The sequence below is a fragment of the Pithys albifrons genome, chromosome 5 (genome assembly GCF_047495875.1).
Source record: "Pithys albifrons albifrons isolate INPA30051 chromosome 5, PitAlb_v1, whole genome shotgun sequence".
Lineage (NCBI taxonomy): Eukaryota > Metazoa > Chordata > Aves > Passeriformes > Thamnophilidae > Pithys > Pithys albifrons.
Window position 1 is genome coordinate 46,796,027 of NC_092462.1, and position 19,453 is coordinate 46,815,479.

Below are 19,453 nucleotides of genomic sequence, written 5' to 3' on the forward strand. Positions count from 1 at the left end.
ACATGAAGGTCCTTTGGACTGTGGAAATACTACACACAAATATATCCCACTCGACAAGAAATCCAAATCCAGAGCCAGAGGCCTAGAAACTCGGTCTAAAATGATTCCATAATCTATCATGCTGTTGCTAGGGGGATATTAATATTAGCATTTAGAATTGCAATCATGTGTCTGACAATCCTGTGTCTGTACCAGCAGGTCAGTTGACTAATTGCGAATTGGGACTTCTCTGTGTACTGCACTATTTAGAAGAAAAAGGATGACAAGGGTACGGTTAACCATTAAGGCATTTGGGCCTGGGAGGAAAAGCAGAGGACAATCAAGTCCTTATTATTAGATGCCTTCCTGGGAATCGGTCCCTTATGCAGTTACAACAGAAGGAGAATTCACCTTTTAAAGTGAATAATTGTGCCTGTCGGGCAATCCCTTACAATTACTTTACCATCCAGTGAGAGGTCATTGATTGCATTAAGGATAACTACTCCACAGAAACAATCCTCTTAGGCAGGCTACTTCCAAAATCCCGTGTCTCTGTCAGGCAGCTGCTGGCTCTTTGAATAGCCACAGATAAAGAAATAAAAATATTAAAGGCCAAAGCTCTGCTGATTTCACAACACTCTTTAAAGCCGGATAAGTGATTAGGGTAGTTGTAGCCTGTTAAACACCCATGCCTCAGGTGGAATGCTCCTCTGAGCACGTTTTACAGCAAATGTGAAACTGGTGCCTTGCTTCAGCTCCCAAAATATGGCTGCTTAAGCAGCCCTATAGAATTCCAAGTTAAAATGCAAGCCAGACAGACAGCACATCTTTGACAGTTGATAACAAACTAGAATCAAAGCCTTTCTCTTTTAGATTACCAGCAAGAATCTAATCCAGGTCAGCGATAATCTTCCACCATTTATTTAGATATGATCCCAGAAGACAGACTGCTCTATCACAAAAGCCACTGTTTCTGACATGGTTCGGGGACTCCACAGACTGAATGAGGATGGAGATTCCTCCTTTACTGTAGGAGCTAATTAGCTTTGCAAGCAGAAAAGGAGAGCTGAACTAAAGCACAAACATAATGTTTCAGCAGCAGCAGCATTTATTTCCTGTTTTACAAAGTCGAAGAGTGGAGAATGATAACGCTTGATTTAATTAGTGAGAGCTTCCCGTTTTCTGTGTCTGGGACACATTTGTCAATTATTCACTGATCTCATCACTCACCCCTCTCAGAATCCTCAAAAAAAAATCTAACTTCAAATTCTTGGTTTGCAACTACCACACAACCCTCTCAATGTGGATTTTTAGCAACTTTACTGTTGCACCTCTTCTCTCATTTTTAGATTTTTTTAAGTTCCCTCTCACAATACCAAGTCCCCCAAATCCTTCCTATTTTTTCTGCAAAATAAAAGTCCATTCTTTCCTCCTTCAAAAACTTCCTGTGGGTCCTATACAAAAGCTTCCTAATACAGAGATGCAGGCTTGGACCAGGAAGCAGCCTAGGCATTCTGTGTTTACAAGAACAAACCCTGATTTTCACTGAGGGTATTAACTTGACTCTTGGTGGTCTTCTGGTTCCAGCATTATCATTGCGATGAAAATGCCTTTGTGTATTTTCCTACATATTCCTTTCTTTTGAAGATACTTATTGGAGAAACAACTTTCTTTGTTTGGAATTCAGACTAAAAAATCACACAAAATGTGCAACCAGCATATTGAGCTCATCATGACTACTCTGTCATTTGTTGCCTACCATCTGCATAAAACTAAAGACAATACAGACAGAAAACCAATTGGACTGGATTACTTTGGCTATTTAACAGCTGGGGTAGCATATGTCTATCTAACCTACCTTGTAAATATATATTCTTGTACATGACAAGAAACATTTTAAAATGCAGGTAAATGGGGCTATGCCAAAAGAGCACAAGGCAGGATAGATATGAAGAGGTAATTGATTAAGTGGGTAACATATGTAAAATCAAGCCTGAAGATATAGTGCAGATCCATCCTCTTCTGGGCTATTAAAGTAAATTAATGACCCAAAGCTGTGTAGGGGTTTCCAGAAACAGCACTGTAATCGCCAACTGGCCACAGTCTGCAGCCTATAGAAGGGGGAGATGTTTATTCTTCAGGAAATTGCCTTCTCAGACATCACATTATATATACTCTATATCTGTATTCATAGTGCACAAAGGACAACTGAACCTTAGAACAACACCAGTGAGTATAAAATATGATGTTCACTTGGAAGAAAATGAACCAATCGTAATCTTTGACAGGACCCAGATATATTCAAATTTTCACAATACTCTTTTCCATGCTGATAGTTTTAGCAGCTGCTCAAAGGTACCTGTTTTGTGCCATTTTACAGTCCTGGATGTATCAACCAAGCAACAAGCATTCAATCAATCTTTGGAAAGTATCCAGGGGACTAAGTGGTGTAAGGAGCAACTTCCAGGCATCAGAGTTATGAAGCCAGGTTTTGCTTCACTATCTGCAAGACCTGCCTGTGTGGGTGCTGTGGTCCCTATAAGGAAAATGCTGCTTCTTTTCTGTCCAGGTCCAGACTGGGACTTTGATGGTGCTCAAGAATTTCTAACATTTCACAGCACTCTTCGACAGGGGATGCCCGGAGAGGGAGGCACCGGCATCCCCTGGCCACCGTGCACGGCTTGCTTCTGGCTGCAGGTTCAGCATTCCCCATGCCTTGCACTGCTCCGGCCATCCCAAACCTCTCCAAGGAGCCACGCAGCCACGCCTCCGAATACTCTACGTTTCCTGGAAAAAGTATTAAGAGCTTTGATGACTGCTTTTTATAAATATCACTATAGCCTAAATGGCCACAGCAATACCCGAAAGCCATTAAAAATAAAAGGAGCAAAAGGCACAGAAACCTTTAGGTGATCTTTGATGGAATTACCTTTGGTTTGTGAGGTTCCCCTGGGCTCCCCAGACGTGGAACGCGGAGATGGGGGAACGCGTATGTGCGTGCGGGTGTCATTTTTTTCTTGTATTTACGGGTCGTGACCAGATAGTAGGGAATTGCTCGTCACCCCTCACTGCGGGAGCGGGGAGCGGGCCGGGGGCGGGGCGGCACCGGGGGCGGGGGCGCCTGGAGGGGCCGGACGGACGCTCCTCGCCTCTGCGCTCCGCTCCGCTCCTCCGCGGCCGCTGCCGCTGCCAGTTGGGAGGCGCCGCCGCCGCGCAGGCAGGCGGAGAGGCCGGGAAGCAGGCAGCCAGCTCCGCAGTTAACCCCGCGGACCCACTGCGGCCGGCGGAGACCATGATCCTCACACGTAAGCTCGCGGTTTCCCCTCCCGGCACGTTTTTCGGGGTGGCGACTGCACGCCGCGGGGCTCCGTGCATCGCAGGCGGCGTTGCCGGGAGGTGCTTCGGGGGCAGCGGGGTAGGGCTGGGGCGACGGGGGTGCTGCTTATGTTATCCCGCAGCACCTGGAAAGGCAGCGCTGGCAGGGCTGCGGCTGCCCCGTCCCGTCCCGCGGTGCGGTGCGTCCTCAGCCGCCGGCCTGTCTGTGTGTGCGAGGCTGAGAAGCGGCGTCGGGGCGGCAGCAGCCCCAGGTGAGACGGGAGCGCTGCGGGAGCACGGGACCACTCTTGTGTCGGGGAAGCGGCGGCCCGCGGCGGTTCTGCTCGGCAGCGCGGCCGAAAGGGTTAACACTTGCAGGACCTGGGGCTCGGGGCTGCCGCGGGCACGGAGCGCCGCTCAGGATGCGACCGCTCTCAGGTCACCGTGGCTCATCTCTTTTCTTTTTTTGGTGTTTTTTTTCCGCTTCCTTTTTTTTTTCTTCCCCTCTGCATATTTTTTCTCTCTCTCCCTTTTTTTTTCTTTTTTTCCCCTCTTTTCTGGGAGCCCTTGCGAGACGGCAACCATGGAGTTCCTTTTGAAGTTCTCCGTAATTAGCCCGATGTCCTCCAGGAGCCCGGTGGCTCCCCCCGTGCGGCAGTGGTCAGCCCTGATGTCACCCCCGGAGGCTTTGATCCCAGTGAAGGAGCAGCACCGCCTGCCAGCCGGGCTCCCCCCCGGCCCACCCCCAGGCTCATTCTCTAGGCAAACAGAAAGCCGATGCCGTTTTCCAGTCGGGAAGTTTACATGTCGTGTCACCCTCACCTTCATTGCAAACCACCACCATTGACTTACTTCCACCATAACTGTGAAGTTGTTGAGCAATGTGTGTTGCCATTAGCCTAATGAGCTCTGTTGGCAATCAAGGGAACTCACTTACTATTGATACAACGATTTTTTTTCGTTTCTTTCTTTTTTTCTCCTATTGTATTCTCTTTGGGAAAGTTTGAAGAAATTACAACATTTAAACAATGTATTTAACTAGGTCAGAAGGTTCTGCCTGATTTGTCATAGTACTCAACATGTCTGATTTGAAAGACTGGAGAATGCAATTTTATTTTAGCCATCAATTATAGATGCTTTTATTTTATTTTTACAGGAGTTAGTGTGATCTATTTGAATTGTCCTGCCCTGATCAAGAAATTCCCAGCAGCAAATCAGTAACAATTCTCTGAGTCAGGTTATGTGTTAAGGCTATTTGTAGTGAACTTAAGGAAGATAATAAACAGGCAGATTTCATATGAGCCTCTGAATACTAATCTGTCAACAGCTCAGTGCCAGACTGATTCAGCATCCATCTGGCAACCAGGCCAGTGCTGGCTGACAGCACATGGAGTTGGTATTAGGTGTGTCTGTTGATTCCACAGCTGTAGCCTGCTTTCTTGTCTTCCCAGGTATCCTTAACTCCTGTCCTCTAGGCATCCTGCTCTGCATCTCAAGTAGAAGCAAAAAAAATTAAAAAAAGAAAGAAAGACTGAGATGGCCAGGAAGTGGGATGGATGTCTCTCAAGTAAATGGTTTTGGGTTACTACTTAAGTTTGCTAGTGGGATCCTAATCAGGGCTGACATTCTCTGATTATAAAATACAGTATATGCATGAGAAGATGTAAATACTGATTTGAGAAGATTCTTTTCATCTACAAGTTCATAGAAATCAAAGCATTTAGAGCTACCTTTTGGGACCTCTAGGACTTGCTGGTCTCTTTATCTTCTCTTAAAATAACTTGGGTTGTGTGGTTTTTAATTTAAAGGAAGTGCAGATATATTGTTTTAAACACCATGGAGCTTAAATTTAATTAAATTTCGTTTCTAAGTAGTAGTTAAAAGCATGAATATATCTTGTCGTGTTCTTACTTGGGTGTTAATTCTCAGTTGTGTGGATTAGGATTTTTAATTCTTGAGTCAGGGTCTTCCCAGCTAGTCCTGTAGCTGCCCATGCTGGGCCAGAGAAGAAGACTGATGCTAGTCGTGGAAACTCACAAGTGCCCTGTGTATTTTGCCTCTGGTGGGGCTGGGAAAAAGGTAATGTAGTTTTGCTCAGGCACTAAACTCAAATGTTTATATTAGGATTCCTAGGAGAAGGAGATGAGAGGTAGCTTGGTTTTACTTTTCTGGTTCTTCTGATTCATTACATTCTAGGTAGTGGTTTCTTTGAGGCATGTGAATTTATGAGATCTTCAAATATTTAGAGATGCAGTTTGCACTATAAAGTTTTTTCTAGACAGAATACCACAGTATGTTACGTTTGGCCTTCTTGAGAAATTCAGACTTCTCTTCCAATTCCCCTCTGATTGGAGTTGCATTGGTGGCTTAAGCATAAACACAACTGCACCCTTGGCTGGTTAAAAGGAGACAAGAGGAAGAGAACTCATGTGCTTAACAGGATGGTCCTGTACTGTAAACAAGTGCTTTTCATGCTTAACTATCCTTCCTATCGACAGGAAGAAGGAAATGAGGGTATGCAAAAGGACCCTGACACATTTCAGACAATGCCAGACCCACCCTAGCATTCATACAGTATGGCCAGAAGACTTGGGGAAATAAAAATAACTTCAGATGTTTCCCCTTCCTTCTTGTGCATGTTATAGAAATAGAGCAATCAAATGATCTGTAGTTCACAGAAAATTTGCTGATTTGACTTATACTAAGTAAAGACATGATGCCCCCATATAATTTATGTGTATATATCTGGGCATCATATTGTTCTGCTTACAGTCTGAATCTTGGTGTTTCAAGGTGAATTAATTACAAAACAGTATATCCTCTCTAGTGATGTAGTGAAGGTAGATATCCAGTAATTTTTGTAATTTCGGCAATTCTAGTCATATTTCTTGCTTGTACATAAGTGATCAGTAATTTTCTGGTGCAGGGTATCAGGATTGTCTTGCATATTTTTTGATTTCCAAACTTTTTGCCAAGGTTTGAGGTTTTTTTCATTTTTTTTATTTTCTCTTCTATTTCTCCTTTTTTACGGAAAAAATAAATTCTGTCTTCCAACAGTGATGAGCAAGTCTCATCAAAGGAGCACAAGACTGGGCTGTGATTGGAACTTTCTGGTTCTTTTCACTGGGCGTTTACTCCGGCATTCTTACTGACAGTGCTACCCTATCCCACACAGCATACCTTTGAAATCAGTAGGTCTGCTAGTATGGTATAGTGTAGACATAACTTGCAGAAGCAAAATAGTCAAGAATGATTGAACCAGCTAGCTTTAATTCACTGAGTTTCCTTATCTGAAAGTTACAGATGATACTACATACCATTCTGAAGTACTTTGGTGTCTTTACAAAAGCCTGATAAGAATTTTTATTTGTTAGGCTCGATAGTCATTCAAATATTGTCTAGTATTTGATACCCTTGAGAAGGACTGTGCTAGATGAGACAGGATCAGGAAAAGAAATTATCTGGTCTCTCTTCTAGTGAAGACACAATACGATGGCTCACTTATTTGTGGGACTTTTTTAAAGTTCAAAATGGTGCAGAATTCCTTAGATTTGTATTTAAATACAGCTATTTTACATTTCTCTAAATCTCTATATTCAAATGCAGTAGTCTGTGCTAAGAATGATTCCTGAGGAGGTAGATGAAAGACGTTTGCTGAAGCCAGTGGTGGACATAGTTAGACCTTCCCAGACCTGTTCTTGAAACTTACTGAAGATTCGGGATTCAGAAAAATGCATTTTTGCATTTGGGGGATGTTCTCTCTATGACCCTGTGGACCCACAGAACTGGATACTCTACCAACCACCCTTCCCTCTTCTTCATGGGTGTCTCTGAGAACAGATTTCCTGTGCATTTAAGATACAAGAAACCTTCATGGTGTGTTTTAACTTCTCTTCTTCTTCCGTACACACAAGATGTGACCATTAGATCAAGTAGTGAGAAAAGCATTTTCAAGTATGTGGTATCACAGGCAGACTACTGTAACTGTAATACCTGGAAACAGAAGGTTCATAAGCAATATTTGCTTTGGGAAAGTCCATGATTACCTCTTTAATTCTGCATCAATAAAGAGGCATTTGCCTGGATGCAACCTGCTTTATGCTGGGCTGTTTCACTGCCACTGCTGTTTTGTATCTAGTGTTTTACCATCCACATGGTACAGTTTGGGCCTGGGTCATCAGTGAGGTTAGTTATAAATGGTTATGAGGTAGTCATTCGTCCATACAGTCCTTCCTATGTGCATGGATGGTTTTGAGGTTGAGGAGAAAGTAACTGTCTGTAGAAAATCTATTTCTTTGTATGAACCATTGGGACAATTCCATTCAGTTCTTATACCACCGTTATGTCATAGATCTGAACAGGTAAACCACATTTTGTGCCTTTTTAGCTGAATTATCTGTCATGCTGAGCCTACTCACTTTTGCCTCGCTCCAGAGCTCTGTGAGCTTTTGCATTGAGCTTTGCATTCTCAGTGTGTGAGTTTACTAACTTGCAGAAAGGATGGAATGGGAGGATATTAATGCTGGGCTTGGGAGTAGCAATGGTTAATGTTTGCCCTTCAGTATGTTCTCAAAGGTCACGCTAACCTAGTTAAAGTCATCTTCTGTTTCCCAGTCTTTGGAGGAGGATTCATTTCTCACTCTGGAATCTGTCAACATGACCTCCATCAGAGGATTTGGCTAACTGCTTTCTCTGCCCCAAATAATCCTCCTCCAAGACCACCCTGGGTTAATCAGGCCAGATAAATAAACCACGTGCTCAATTATTCCTTAAGGGTTTTTTAAGTCACTTGATATGTTGTTCATCTGTGAACCTTCTTAAAAATAAATGGAAGAAGACCATCTTTAATCTATAAAGACTTATTTGTCAGGAAAACAACTGCATGAAGCTTTAGTTTTCTGATTAAACAAAGTTAGTTTTTAACTTCAGATTACATTGGTTTTTTAAATTTCCTTCTTAATTTTCCTGTATATGCTTAAAATGCGAAGAAAAATGCCAATAACCAATTTAGGAATAAATTATTAACTTGGTTTACAGTGTAAACCAGCAATAATTTCTTACAGAGTGTATAGGGAAAGGGCTTGATGGAGACCTGGGGAACATCCTTTATTCCAGAAGCCCTGTATTGGATCCTGAAATGGTGTTGATTTGGTGCTTTTCAGAGCACATCACTTGCTCCAGGTCTTCTTGACAGAGGGAAGGACCTCTTACTAGCCAGGGTATGCTCTGAGGGTGGTGGTTGTGCCGTCTCTACCCTCCTACCAAAGGCACTGTCATTCCTTATGCTCTGATGAAAACCTGGACCTTTCCCCGTGCTAGAAATAATGAGAACTGTGAAACTGACCCCATTTATTTCTGAAAAAGAGTGTTGGTGGTTTTTAGAGACACATGGATCCATGTTGGGAAAGTTCTGCTTAAGTCCTCTGAAATACATGGGAGTTCCCATTGAGTTCACAAAGTGTTGGCTCAATCCCTAAATGTTTTAAGTATTTTCAACAAATGCTATTTCTTTTTTTAAGTTTTGAGCTGAAAAACTTTTGAAGTGATTTTGATATGCTGAAGACTGTGAAAAGGAGGTTCAATTAGATTTTGATCCACAAAAGCAGTATTTTGGTTCCTGTGCTAGCCAAGAGCATTAATGAGCAATTAAAACTACTATATTCTGTAACCTGGTAAAACTGATAGGGAAATTACATACAGCCATAACGTACACCTATGCAGATATTTTGGAAACTAATCACATTTTATTTTTACTTTAATTTTATTTAGTTTTTATCAGTAAAGGAATAAACAAACTTAAATCCCCATTAGGGGAAGTAAGCCATTTGCTCTTTCTAAAAGCTCTGCTGACAGAAAAAAAAAAAAAAGAAGTTCAAGCTTCCTGCTTTTTTTCAGAGAAAACATCAATATATGACCTTAAACATGTGTTTCCTTACTTCTTCATCTGTTCCCACACAAATTCCAAACATACTCTTTTTCTTCTCCCAGTGTCGTGTGGTTTATGCATAACATTAGCTGCATAGTTACTGTCCTGCTGCAAGGTTCCATAACTTGAAAAAGCCAGTCCCATGTTTAACTTAAAGCCAGCAGGAGCGCGAGTGGTATTCTTTTCATCATATAGCTGAGAAATATCCAAGTAAAATTCACCACTACCACCTCTTTATAGGGTTTTTACAACTAGAAAGAAGTATATGTATTTGGTGTTTTATATGGTTTCCTTCAAGAACTTGTGGGTTCCCCTCCTTCCATCCCCACAAAAATTTTTAGTAAGAAATATTTTCCTAAAATTACACATGCATCCATATTGGTTTGAATTCATTATAGACGCAGTCAGCGATAACTGGAGATCACAGCATGTGTCATTTGACTGTAGGAGGTAAATTGAAGCCCAGTGAAATACAGGAGCAGACCAGAAAAGGCAGCTGCTATTGCAAAATGTAACTTGCACTTTGAAGGTGAAAGGAGAAAAGTGGCTCTCTTGGGAAGCTTGTTAGCTTTCACCTCAAAACCTGCAAGCTCGTAATCAGTTCAAAAGCTATACTGCATATGCTCTTTCAGAAATGCATCCTTCATGGTCTGAATGTGTCAGACTATTGTTTTAGAACAGTGGTATAAGATTAGGTTATTCCCTTAGAAGAAATTCCAAATGAGTTAGAAATTTGGCAAGAGCTTTTAATGGGGTTTTCAGAATGCTCTAGCTTTTAGTGGTTGAATATTTATTGACAAACTTCCCAAATTTCAGTGTTTGAAAGCATTATCCTTATAGAATGCTCTACTTCACTAAATACGTTTTTGCTTTCTTTAGTCCTTGTTGTGTGCTGCTTTCTTGAAAGGTGTGGAGCATGAAGTTAATGATATTGCCTAAGGAATATTTAACGATGTAAGTTGGAGAAAAAACAGACTTATGAAAAGGAATTTAATTATTTTCAAGCAGCAGTCACATATCTTCAAAGTGAAAACCATCTGAGGCCATGGACACTTAGCAGGCTAACTCTTAGGAAGTCAGTCATACTGTCCCAGTTTTAAAGGGCTGCAGGCATATGGCATTACACAGTACTGATTTATCATTTTCAGTGCCTCGCCTGCTCATTTGTAGGCAGCTGCCATAGTGCAGTTATTTCCCTGGTTTGTCTCAGATTTCACATCCGTGTTCATGTATCTGTAGACTGAATAGCTGAATAGTGTGGTCAGGTCTAGTGTTGGAACTGCAATTCACATGACAGGGATGCAATTCAAGCACTGGGAAAAATGATTGCTTGTACTTGGACAGTGGAATTCTATCCAAAGAGTATTTCTCATATATACCACAGCTGGTCTTAAAAAATATGATCCTGAATGATCTCAAGCTTCATAATAGCTCAGGACAGTGTTTTGAGCTGAACACAAATTTTGCAAAGCACCAGAAGTTTCAGAGGGACATGATATTTAGGGAGAGGTAATTTCTGACACAGACAGAAAAGGAGTATGAGCTGCTGGGCATACAAGTCCTTTTGAAGACATTAAGCTGGTGCATCAGTCCTGGATGGGGAACAATCCTTTGTGCTCCATGTGGTCCTGTGTGCCTTTGAAAACGTGCAGATAGTTTATGGAGTTTTAGGCACTAAAGGAGCAAGTGTGTTCATCTCCAGCATTCATGATCTGAAATCATATTCTCTGCACTGCATGGGAGACACTCTCTGCAGGCTAATTCAGGAAGATGATTTTGTATTCAATTTTTCCAAGTTTTTTTCTCTTTTCTGAAAGAAAAGTCAAATAATGAGTTTCAACTAGACTAACTTGGTTAAAAATTAAGACCAAGATGAAATTAAAAAGTTTAAACAAACCAGTTGTTAGGTATGACGCTGGAGGGAAACTTAGCAGTGAAACCCATTTTTTCCTGAAATTCGATTTTAACACCGTTGATTTGACCAGTCTCACTACAGATTTTTACAGTCTGCTCTTTTAACAGAGCCAAAAGGTGAGACGAGTAGAACCTATGTGTGGAGGTGCTAATATGGTTGTAAAGGTGTCTGAGTTGAGGCAAGAGGAAACCATCTGCTTGGAACTGTTCATAAGATGTTTAGCACTTAGGTGAAAATTGAGTCAATGCATGACTGTACAAAGATACATCTCTTTTGCACTTTGCCCTGAAGAGCCTGAAAAAGCAAACACTTAAATTACATGTTATTTCATGGAAGAAAAAAAGAAAAGAAGAATGAAAGTAAATTATGTTGCTGCTCCTAATTGGACTGCTATGATGATTTTTTTCTGAAAGAAAATTATTGCAGCATCACACTGTGTGTTTTTGTTTTCTGTGGACAGAAAAGGATCATCAAACAATAGACATCTTAGAGCTCTCCCTTCTGCAACTGTAGTACCAAACAAGGTGTGAATTAAGATATTTTTGCTCTGAAGTTTAGACTTGCACATTTGCTGGGCCAAAACCCAAGATTTACCAAAGTTTAACAAAAAGGAAGTTAGACTTTCATTTTCACTTACCAGTCTGGGGAGAACTGGGTCCTCCTGATCCCCCTGGCAGTGGGTAAATAAGGACTATTGGTTCTCAGTCATACACAAAAGGAACTCCTACTGTTGATCTCAACATGGAGGCCTGCTTTGTGAAACAGACTAACAAATAAAGCTGTTTCCAATAAAAATTTCCTGTTTCCTCTTTAACACATTTGCCTGCTGTTTGCTTACACGACACCAAGAATAAAGACTTCATTGTACTCCTTTTTGGTTTTTGGGGGGTTTGGGTGGAGGTTTTTTTGTTTGATTTGTTTTACTTTCTAAGAGATTTTTTTTGTGTATCAGGACATTATAAAAAAATAGCACAATTTCTTGTTTGCCAGTGGTTCTTTGTACAAGAACCTCCTGCTGCTGGGGGAGGGCACAGGATGCACATCTGAAAACCTGCACATATATTCTTTGCTTGTAATGTATATGATTGTAGTTTACTGTAAAGATTTTAACTGGCAAGGATGTTTGATTCAGAAAGGAAGTGGCACTGCAGGGATGGAGTCGGAAGGAGGGAGTGAGACCAGTCCTTTGCCTGCAGCAACTTGTGTCAGTTCAGCTGCCAGGTCTTCATTAGAAATTGATCTGCATATTGTGGCGGATCATGGGGGCTGAAGTGGTGCTCTCCTAAAATGGGTTGCAAAGCAGTTCAGAGTTCCCCTGTAAACATCTCCTCTTCAGGGCTATCAGCTGGCCACAACCAAGCAGATGCTGTGCTTGACAGTAAGTTCATAACTCAGATAGTGATCTGTAACCTGGGTTCCCTGGGAGTGTGAGCAAAGGTTCCTGGATGCTCTGTCCCTTTTAAAACCTTTTAGAAGTAGTTGAAAAATCTGATTTCTGGAAGGTCTGTTCTCTCTTTTGTCCCATATTATTTTGATTGTCATTGATCAGGATGACAAGAACTTGCTCATATTCTCATGTCCATGTGGATATGAAACTGTGACAGCTAACAAACCAAGAGTCCCACAGCTGATGCTGCTGAGCTGGAAGCTGGTATTTGAAAATTGTAGAAATGAGCTGCTTCCTCTAAGGTAGTTTAAGTGATTTGGCCAGAACCTTAAGTTTAACCAATGTATTTTATTCTCAAAGGCAGATTCCACTTAAGTTCCAGTTAAGTTGCAGTAATTAACTTTTTACCTATGCAGCTCTCAGCTGTTTAAATTTGTACCCCATATGTGAGGAAACTTGTTCAGCGTACTCGGCTTTCCGTACAGCCTATTCAGCGCACCCTGTATTCTCCCTCTAGCTATGTTTTGGTCTGCCTGAATTTCACATACATACACAGTTTCGTTCATACTTTGGCTCCTCAGTAGCCAGCAAGGTTGAGATGGGTAAGCTGGGTTGAAAAGTTACCTTTCCACATGTTTGGTCACACTGCACAGGTACAGCCTAGGAACAATCCTGAGTTTGGCCAAGTGGAGTTGAACAAAAGGAGCTGCTTTTGTAGGTCCCATCTCCACTCTGTCACCCCTGTCATGTCTCTCTCTTACACATGCTTTGTGTGGATGGAGGTGACACAAATAGAGCCCTGGCCTCAGGGGTCTCCCCGTCTCCTTGTTCAAGACAACACTCCCCTTGCCCTTCCAAGGGCTTTCACCAAGACCCAAGGGCTAGAGCCCTGGCTGTGAAAATGGGGCAAATATGGCTTTTAAATTCTTGGTGCTGTCTTGTGCCCAGCCCTAGACATTTACCTTAGCCTACACTCATACACAGATACACTTGTGTTTTATTATTCTCTGCAGTTTTGGTGGCCAGATGGGAAAAACTCAGGTGTTTCACTGCCTAGGTAGACTTCTTGGGGGATTCTCAAAAGTATTTTGAAAGCTAATATGCTCAAAAAATTCCAAAGGCACCTGACACCTGAGTATCCCCATAAATGTAACTTCCACATAACTTGCATATGTATTTGCAGAAAAGATAGAGAAAATTTCTATATAGAATGTTAAACAAAGTCTAATAAATTCATATTCATAGTTTTCTAGCTCTAGAAATATTTTACAGGTCATACACATGGGGTTCTCAGTAAAGGACCTGTGAAGAAATTTTTAAATGTATTGAAAACCCCTGTAGTAGTAAGGAATCTGACGCTTTTTGAAGTTGCACCACAAGCATCTACATGCATTTTTAGGTAAATTCTTGTTATCTGGGATAATTTTTTTTTCTACTTTTAAATCAGGTAAAATTCTCATTCAGTACAGGCAGGATGTGACCTGTAAGATACTACATTTTATTTTAAGTACTCCTAAAAATTCAGTGCAGATCTTTTGTTTTGCTACTTTAGTTTCTTCTGAGACATTATTATCATCATGTTTGTTCTTGCTTTAACAGTACAAGTTTTAAATGTATTTTAGATTTGTTATTTTCTTTTGTGTTAAATTTTCTGTGTATTTTCTTAGAGTACTGAAATTAAAATCGTACTTTAAGCAAAACTTTACAACTGCTTGCCACTGGAATTGAAGAATGCCTTTTCTTGATCAGTCGCTTAAGTCAATATGTCTGTACGTGCTTGTTCTCATGTGGGCCCGTAACTCCAAGGTGAAGCAAATACAAATTGCACAAATGCCTGCCTGTCCTGACTTCAGCAAGAGTGGGTTTTCAGATGTTTATTTGTCTGGAATGTTGTGTTTTGGCTCACTTTAACCCTTTGGTTTGGATATGTGTCTTAGCAAAGTAGTCTGGCAAAGCACAAGTATTTTAACACTGTTGTAGCAATTTGGAAAATTAGAGGGGGATTGCTGCCATTTTGGAGATGATAAAAGTTGCTTGCCATTTCATCTAATTATGTGTACCTAGATCTCACTGGAAATATTTCATAGCATGACAAAATCTTGGGATTTTTTCACTTACTTTGTGTCTGGTTCTTCAGTGCCCTGTATGCAGTAACCTGTATTCTGAGCAAACCATTTGTGCTTTTCTTTTCTGCAGCAGGTAGCTGTAGTATCCTCTCCAAGTAGGTGGCAAAATTGCGTACTGAGTTGTATATAATGAAGTTTTTCTCTTCTGGTCCATTAAGAACAGTGAATATAATCAGAGCTAGACAAACTGTAATAGTTTCTGATTGCTTATTGTCTGTTTGATCAGTTCTAAACAGGAAGCTAAATTCCCAATAGAACTTTCTTGAATTTTTAGAATTATCCCAATCCATTTCTTCAGCACTTGGAAAATACCCTAAATACCTTTTACATTTTCCTAGTTTGAGCTAATAGGATAACATATTCTTTATTTCTACTTGTATTAGGTAACAAATAAATTTACATGTAATTTATTCACAGACTAGTTTTCAGCATGTTTCCTTTCTTTCAGTGTCATGTATCTGTATGTGAATAATTTCATTCTGTGGCATGCTGTTTTGGACAGTGTGAGGGAAAGTTTCCTGTAATATACCAAGTAACTCATAAATGCCTTGAAGACCTCCAGTGAAACTAGGTTCTTGCTGGTTAGTAAATATGGGATTGAGTGATCTGCAATACAGTATGTCAGTTGTTCTTGGCCCTCAGTCTGTCAGTACTATCTACAAGGTGTTAAAGTGCACAGTATTGCGAGCTCTACTAGGAATTTCTATCAAGACAAAGTAGTTGTGCCAAGAGGATCATAAGATTTGTGCAACAAATGCTGCTCATGTTGATTGCAGTGCTGGTTTCTCTAGTGTTAACAAAAACTGTATGGAATAATCCGTAACTACTGCAGCTTTCATTTGTGCCTTTTTCTCTGACTGTTAAAATGATGAATTTTTGATAAATTGCAGCTGAACACTAGTGACCTTCCAGAATCTAAGATATGTTTGATCACAGAAAAAGCAAACTGAGATAAGCAAACTGGTGTCTCATTTCAAAGTTTCTGGATACGTTTGTGCTTACTTTGTAACAGAAATAGTAGAATTGATGGAAAGTTTTTACTCTCCAGGTCACTAATTGGAGGGTGTCTTATTTTTGTCCTCTTCTAGAAATCGAGGCCAAGGAAGCTTGTGACTGGCTCCGGGCTGCTGGGTTCCCACAGTATGCGCAGCTTTATGAAGGTAGGCACCTGAGCTTGCAAGTCAAGCCTCTCCTGGCAGCTTTTGGACAATAAGATGTAATATTCCCCAGGAAATAAGGTTCAGGGGCACAACTGAAGTGCCAGTACATAAGATGCCTTTCAGGAACTGGGCTGCACCCTGCTACCCACCACACACATAGATGTACCAAAACCTGATGAATCTCTGAAGCAATCTAAGAGTATTAAATTTGTTCCAGATTCCTGTTTCAGTCTGAAATTACCAAATGTCCTCATAGAACGAATGTAAAACACTATGGTGCATTCCTTCTAGTTGAAACACAAATGAATGTAGTCATCCACTGCTACAAGCCCAGTCTTGGAGAAATACAAAAGCTGTGTCCAGCTGTATTGGCCAACTCTCCGAATGGAGCGGTGATAGGAATTCTGCATGTGCATGGGTGCATCTGTATGTGTGATTCCCAAGTCCTGTGTGTTTTTTCAGAACACTGTTTTGGTGTTAGACACTGGCTCACTATGAAGAGAAAAAGAGCATACAAGCTGTTGTTCCACAGATGTGCAGCAGCTTCTCAAAGAGACTGCCTTCTGTAGTCACTTGTCTTGTGGGATGAATTTACTTTATGTATCTGCTCAGTTAAAACTGTTCCCTTCATTGCCTCTCTAACCTATTAGGAACTTGCAGTTTTGTCGTACAGTTCTTACACTCTTTTATGCAGAGTAACATACAGAAGTTTGTTTTAAAGTGTAACATCCTTTAGATATGTATGTTACTGTTCAGAATTTGCCCCCACATCACTTTAAATTACTCACATTATACTGAAGTTATTATAAACTCTTAACTGCCTTTTCATTTTTACAAAATAAACTCCAGCTGCTGCTTGTAAGAATGAGCATAGAAAGTTCATTATATAACTGTTGAAAATTGCAGCAAATGCTGAGCTGACCTTCTTGAAAAGTGATCTTACTGAGCTTTGATTTTGCAGCTGCATTGGCAATATGAGATAATAATAGCACTTTCAAAAGCAGTACTTGGCAAAACTTTTGTTCGCCTCTTCAGAAATTAAATTTCCTTATTTTTCTTCTCTTCCTTTTTTTTTTTTTCGTCTGGGCTAATAGAGATGCCAAGATTTTCTTGGGATGCTGAGGACGAAGATGGAAGTGTACTTCCAGCCTTTGTTGTAACTGGTGACAAAATCCTCAGCTGAATATGGGGACCAGTGGGTTTCTTTCTATCCTGAGCTGTAAATCTATAACAAATTACTTGCATTCAGAAGGCGTGGTAACCTGTGGTTACCATTGCCCTACCTGGAGATTCTAAACTTGTATGAAGTTTCTGAGATATGACCATGTTCTGTCTAACATCAAAAGGATCACAGATGTGAGAGAGAAGAGGTGAGAGCAAGGCCAGCCATACCCATTGAATAGACAGCTGTCCGTATATGAAAACAATATACCATTGTCCTTTGCAAGCTCCCCTGGCAGCAGCAGCAACGACAAAACCAACAACAGCATAGATTAAGCATTACAAAAATGGACTTGTGCAGACTATCAACTTCTTCCCAGTCACCTCTCTCACTTAAGTTCCCCACGTGTTTTCCTGTGGGCATTCTAAGAGAGTTTCTGAGTGGAAAAACTTACATCAGCGCTGCTGAAAAATACCAGTTGAATGCGTTCACCCTCTTTACTTACACTTTCAACATAAAGCAGTGAAGGGGAAACCTATGACTCAATTGGGTATAGTACAACAGTTCTGAGAAGTCACCTATATGGAGTGCTCCTGCGCAGTGCACACTTAAAGTGGGGATTAATCAGTGAACCTTTGCCAGTTGCTTTGCTAAAACTGCAGTGTTCTGTAGAAAAGACAGAATTCCTTGCATTTTGCAGAATAGGGATAGATCTTTGAGTGACCTGGTCTAGAGGAAGGTATCCCTGTCCATAGCAGGGGGCTGAGAACTAGATGATCTTTAAGGTGTCTTCCAACCCAAACCTTTCTATGATTCTGTGAAAATCAGGACATATAATTCACTTGAGGTATTTTATGTTGATGTAGAAAATACCTTTCTAGAAAGTAACAGCAGTCTTACATTTTTAATCATTTCAGTTCCTTCTTTCCTAGTCTCTAGAAATTAAAAAATTCATAGATAATTACTTGGACAGAAAAGTTTTGTGTATCTGCAGCAGTATATTCCTAGATTGGCCTTGGATTTCTGTGTGCCCTGAACAACCAGAGAGTTTGGGTGGGAGTACTGGCTGTGCAAGGAATGCCAGATCAGGACCCGTATGACAGTCAGGAATCTGCGGAGGACAGTAAATAATATATATGTGGTTGCTGCTTCAGAGCTGTAGTAAATTTTAACCTCTCTGCCAACATTGTTTCCTCCCCCTCACTCTCCCCGTTGTTTACCTAAATAATCTCCCGAGGAAAGGAGGCAGTATGGGCTCCACTCAGCTTGGCTTGCTTTCATTTCAGTCCATATCTGATTAATGTTGTAACAGTGTCAAAATTTTAAATAGCTTGATTAACAGCAAAGGAGATTCAGGGTTTGGGGTTTTTTTCATTCTTTCAGAGTTTTGGCATTTACTGACCTTTTTTTCTTTAATATGAGATATAAGTACTTTAACGGAGATTGCATATTTATTTTAAATAAAGCTAGTGTGAGTTATTTTACACTTATGTCTGAGGCTTGCATTTGCCTTTTTCCCTCTCCCACTGTTTTGTCACTGCTTTTCTCATTTTTCCTTCATTCTGCATGTGAAGTTACCAAAGCTTGTCAAAATTTGTACATGACAAGGAAGCACCTCTGGCATTTGAGGTGGTAGCATGTGTTTACCTAAGAAGTGCCAATCGCTGGCATCTTGATGAGCTCAGCTGGTTGTTTGCAATAACTGCACCAGTGGGAAAATGAGTCATTTTGATTCCATTTGTCTCTTTTCCTACAGATCTCCTTTTTCCAATTGACATCGCTCTAGTCAAACGAGAGCATGACTTTCTGGACAGAGATGCTATTGAGGCATTATGCAGGTAGGTAAATAAAAATCACACTGCATTTTGAAACAAAACCCTTCCTGTGCAATAAAAAGCACCTGGATAAAGCACACCAAAAAAGCATACAAAAGTATGTGGTTTTCATTAGAATAATATATTGGGGTAAATAATGTTTGGGCATCTTATTTCAAAGAAAGTTTGGCAGGAGTCTTTTTAACAGGGATTTCATAGGCCTTTTTGACAGGGATATCATAAGCCTATTTGTTATTATTCTTTATTTGCTTTCTTTACTAATTCACAAATTAGTTAAGCCCATGAAAGCAGAACTGTGCTGGCTATAGCCATCTGCACATGCAACTGCAGCACCCATTCCCACGTGGCAACTGGGTTTTGGAAGCAGTATTAGCAAAGCGATGCTGGTGCACTCGGTTATACTTTCTCACCTCAGTGAGCAGCCATGTATACAAACAGAATGCTATGTATACACACCCTTGTGCTGGCCTCAGTGCATCACCCTTTCTAATGTGGGTATGGCTGAAAGGGGTAATGTTAGCCAAGGTAATAATTTATCACTACTGCAAAGACTGTCCTCAGCCTTGGTGCTCCCGTATCTTTGTTGTTTATGGGTTCCTTCCATAAACTCATTCACCCCACAAAAAGAGTCTTGATAGTTCTTTGCTG

The 19,453-nt window shown here is 40.8% G+C and overlaps 1 protein-coding gene across 5 annotated transcripts in view; it reads left to right on the forward strand.

Moving 5' to 3' along the window:
• Positions 1–19,453, forward strand: part of DLC1 (DLC1 Rho GTPase activating protein) — a 254,667-nt gene that overhangs the window by 212,406 nt on the left and 22,808 nt on the right. For 2 of the 5 annotated variants that reach the window (XM_071556429.1, XM_071556430.1), the window contains 2 exons: positions 15,737–15,808; positions 18,727–18,808. In XM_071556429.1, coding sequence (XP_071412530.1) covers positions 15,737–15,808; positions 18,727–18,808 — 154 coding nt within the window. Of the gene's footprint in view, positions 1–3,127; positions 3,285–3,556; positions 3,567–15,736; positions 15,809–18,726; positions 18,809–19,453 lie in introns of those variants that run through there. The other 3 variants (XM_071556431.1, XM_071556433.1, XM_071556432.1) reach the window with 3 other exon arrangements.